General features: G+C 52.3%; 1 protein-coding gene across 1 annotated transcript in view; it reads right to left on the bottom strand.

Moving 5' to 3' along the window:
- Nucleotides 1-3,864, bottom strand: part of ZIC5 (Zic family member 5) — a gene marked incomplete at its 3' end in the record, with an annotated part of 6,145 nt that continues 2,281 nt past the window's right edge. The window contains exon 3 of the mRNA XM_031059562.1: nucleotides 1-188. Coding sequence (XP_030915422.1) covers nucleotides 1-188 — 188 coding nt within the window. The remainder of the gene's footprint in view (nucleotides 189-3,864) is intronic.

Genomic DNA, 3,864 nt, shown 5'->3' on the forward strand with positions numbered 1-3,864 from the left:
CGGGGACTTGCAGTGGATCTTCATGTGCTTCCGCAGGGAGCTGGGGTGCGTGTAGGACTTGTCGCAGCCGCGGATCTTGCAGTAGTAGGGCTTGTCCGAGGTGTGGACGTGGGAATGCTTCTTGCGGTCGCTGCTGTTGGCGAACTTCCTCTCGCAGCCGTCGAACTCGCACTTGAAGGGCTTCTCCCCTGCGGGGACACAGGGGACACACGGCACCGTCACTGGCCCTGCCCGCAGCCCGCCCGCCGCACGGCAGCGCGGCCTGCGGGGCGAGCGTAAACATCCCCCTTCCCTCCTTTTCCTGCCCTTGCCCTTCTTTCCTCCCCCTTCGCGACAGTCGTGACATGTCCGAGGTTTCCGACTTTTCCCCCGTGTTTTGCTGCTTGTCACACGTCGCTGGCAGCCCTCAGGCCCCGAGTCCCGGGCTGGCGGCGGCAGGGCCCCCCCGGCCTTGTTTGCCCTCTGCGGCGCTCCCCTCGCACACGAGAAACCTTCATTACCGCTCTAATGACCGAGCCCAAACAAAACCTCTCAATGCCTTTGCCTGCGAGGGCTGGCGTTTGCCGGCAGCCTGGCTCGCCTGGCACATCTCCGGCGTAATCCTTTCCCAATGGGCACTGCGCTGGAGGAATAATTAGTTTGGGGAAAATAAAAGTAACACCTGTTTAAGCATCCCGACACAAAGGAGGGAGCACCCCGCAGCCCAGACTGGGAACCTGCAAGTTAGGGGGACCAACCTAGACATCGGAGATGAGGGCAGCGTAGCTGCTCACCCTGGGCAAATTTGGGTCTAAACGTGTGCGGATGATGTACTTTGAAGAGTTTTTACACTTTGCTTAACAGTTAAAGGGGTTGTGAAAATCAGCCCCGGGCGGTTAGCCTGGCGTAGCTTTCTCACACACGCTCGTCTCCTGCAGCACACCCTGGAACACATATGTTCTGCTACTTACAGCCATGTCCTTCCCCATAGCTCCCGAGCAGACCCTTCCTCACAGATCCCGAATGCGACTGGGTAAATGCCTCTTGTTGAGACACCAGAGGAAAAAAGAAAGAAGTGCCAGATCCCTGAACCGAAGCTTCTTACAGCGAATTTTTCTCGCTCTGCCGTGCTACGGTGAGTCCAGTACAGACAGACCTGCACTGATTATCTTTGTCATTACTATCGCGACTCCTGAGTCCCTTTAGACATGGCTGATGTGTATTTTCAGATGTGATTTGCTCTGAGGGCTCAGAAATAACAGCCCAGCAGCTCTCTCAGTGGACATTTTCTCCTTACTAGCAAGCGATTTTTACTGCTCCTCCCCTTTGTAAGATCGTATTGCGTTTATTATTTATTAAAATAATAATGGAACTAAGAAAACTATTTTTATTTTTAGAAGCAATTTCTTGGCTGTTACTATAGAAACATACACCTCCACAGCTTATTTATGCATCAATTTGTTCAATTAAAATCGCCTCACCTACCACCAATGTGGTAGCACTAGAAAGTGCAAGGTTTATCTTCAAAAAAAAAAAAAAAGGAGAAAAAAAATTAAATTGTGCCTCGTTGGTTTTAAGTAAATGAAAACCTTGGCACACCCCCGAGACAAGCTTCCAGTCACTTCGTTTGTTCATTAATTACTGTTAATTTTTCTGGGAAAACAAAGCAAATCTCCAGGAGGTTTTGAGCAGTTTCTGAGTGTGTTACCCCAAGGTGAAGGCTCACACATCCTGCTGCTGGCCGTGACTGGCAGAGCCCGAAGCACAGCCCCTGAGAAATGCTTCAACCAGCTGGACCAAACCGTGTCCACTTCCTCAGGGTCTTAGGGAAGTGTCTTTCCACTCGGGTTCACGCGTGGGCACCCTCCCCAGACTCCAGATCATGACGATCAAATTCCCCATAAGTTCAGGACTGGTGAAGGTCCCGGTGTGTCCCCGTTGTGCTGACGAGGGCATCACGTCAGAGTTTAACCATTTGTAGGCGGTTTCAACCCACGGAAGGGGGCGAGACGCCGGGCGCCGTCCCCTAACTCCTCCTGGCATTAGCAGCGCGGGTGGAGGGGAGAGGCACAGATGGGACTTGGGATCACTGTTTTTGGAGGGTCTAGGAATCGTTGGAAGGAAGCCTGAGCATCCTGAACATGGTCCTTGGCGAGGGGAAAGCAAAATTGCAGAAGGGACTAGGTCCCTATTCCCCCTAGAATGCACTGGGTTTGGGAACAGTGATTTGTCCCCAGAACACGGCAGTAGCTGCAGAGCTTGCTATGCAGCCCCCCGGCGGATGCTTCTGAAGAAAAAGAAAAGAAAAGAAAAAAAAAAGAAAAAAAAAGAAGGAGAAAAAGGAAGAAGGAGAAAAAGGAAGAAGGAGAAAAAGGTCCCAAACAACAAATGCTTCCTGAATTACTGAAATACTCTTCTTCCTCAAGAATTATCAGAAACATGCAAATTCGCCTAATGATACGATTATAGTGTTATTATTCCCCCCCTCCACCCCCCCACCCTGGGCGCACCAAACGCCCATAATATACGAATATTTTGTAAATCTCTCCTGCTCCCAGGCTGCATACGACTAAGTTAAAGCTGAAGTGGCAAAATCTCGGTAATTAATCTGATAGGAACGGCAGAAAGTTTAGGATCCCTTGTCCACTCGAAGGCGTGGGGAGAAATACGTAGGGAAAAACTCCTGTCACCTTTGCCTTCCCATGGGCAGAGCTGTCATTCGAGGTGGGCTATTGCCCCCCACCCCGAGGGCTGCTTTGGTGCAACGAACCCTTCTGCGTGGATAGAGCCTTTCTTCGTGGGCTCAAGCGCAGACACCCTCCCGGGAACTACAGGCAGCCCCAAGCTGAAAACTTCTCCAAATTTTCATTGCAAGAAGCCACGTCCCACGCGTTGCCTCGGGGCAATGCTCGACCTCATCTAAGAGCTGCGAACTGCGCCTGATACGCATTCGGGTTTTGGTGGGGGGCTCTTTTTCCCGGCTGAATCTCTCTGCCTCCACGAAAGCCTCTCCCGGACTTCTTACCACCTCCCTCCCGCCTGGCCCTTGGAGCTGAGATGGGTAAGGAGTTGAGGAGCCCAAAAAAGTCCCCGGTGAACTTTAGTTTTTCGAATAGATGACAAAACCGCGGACCTCCAGCTAACTCATTCCACGGTGTCGTTAGCACAACAACAACACAAAGTGTCAGACTTTGTAACCCCCTCCTCTCCCCCAGAGAAATCTCCCCCCACATGCCATCCCCGGCTCGGGGTGTAGAGCGCTAGGCACCCTCAGGGCTCCGCTGCTACACACGGGCTCGTGCCTGACATATTCTGGAGATAAAAATCTATAATCCTTTCAGCCATGGGCCATTTGGTTTTACATCGGAACAACACGTTGTACGGTCGCCGCTTTTCTCTTCCCGAGCAGCAAACAATAAATCAAGAAAGCAATTACGGCAACTCCACTTCCTTAAGTATCCTCCAAGGAATAATATTTGTCTGCCACTATAAATCCCGGCTTCGTTCGTTTTCGGCAGATGGAAATGCGTATTTCGGGAGTGGCAAGGAATGAGGAGAAAGTGGGGGGGGAAACCCAAACCAAACAAACAAACAAAACAAAAAAACCCCAACAAAACCACCAGAACCAAACCCAGAAAAATAAAACACTAAAAGGCCCAAAGACACCCCAAGCCCTTTCAAGGGCCCCCGCCTGTCCCCCGAGGCATTCTCCGGGGTGCCGCTCCCTCCTCCTGTACCCCGCCGAGCAGTCGGGGCGACTTTGAAGTTTGCTTCTCAGATCCACAATGGGAGGGAAGCGTCCTCCGGTGAGAGCCTGCCCCCGCCTCGCTCCCTGCTTCCCGACTCCGCGGGCACTGCCGCAGGCGGGGGCCGCCCAGGCAGCAC

Source organism: Geospiza fortis, unplaced genomic scaffold, assembly GCF_000277835.1.
Source record: "Geospiza fortis unplaced genomic scaffold, GeoFor_1.0 scaffold84, whole genome shotgun sequence".
In the NCBI taxonomy this organism is placed as follows: domain Eukaryota; kingdom Metazoa; phylum Chordata; class Aves; order Passeriformes; family Thraupidae; genus Geospiza; species Geospiza fortis.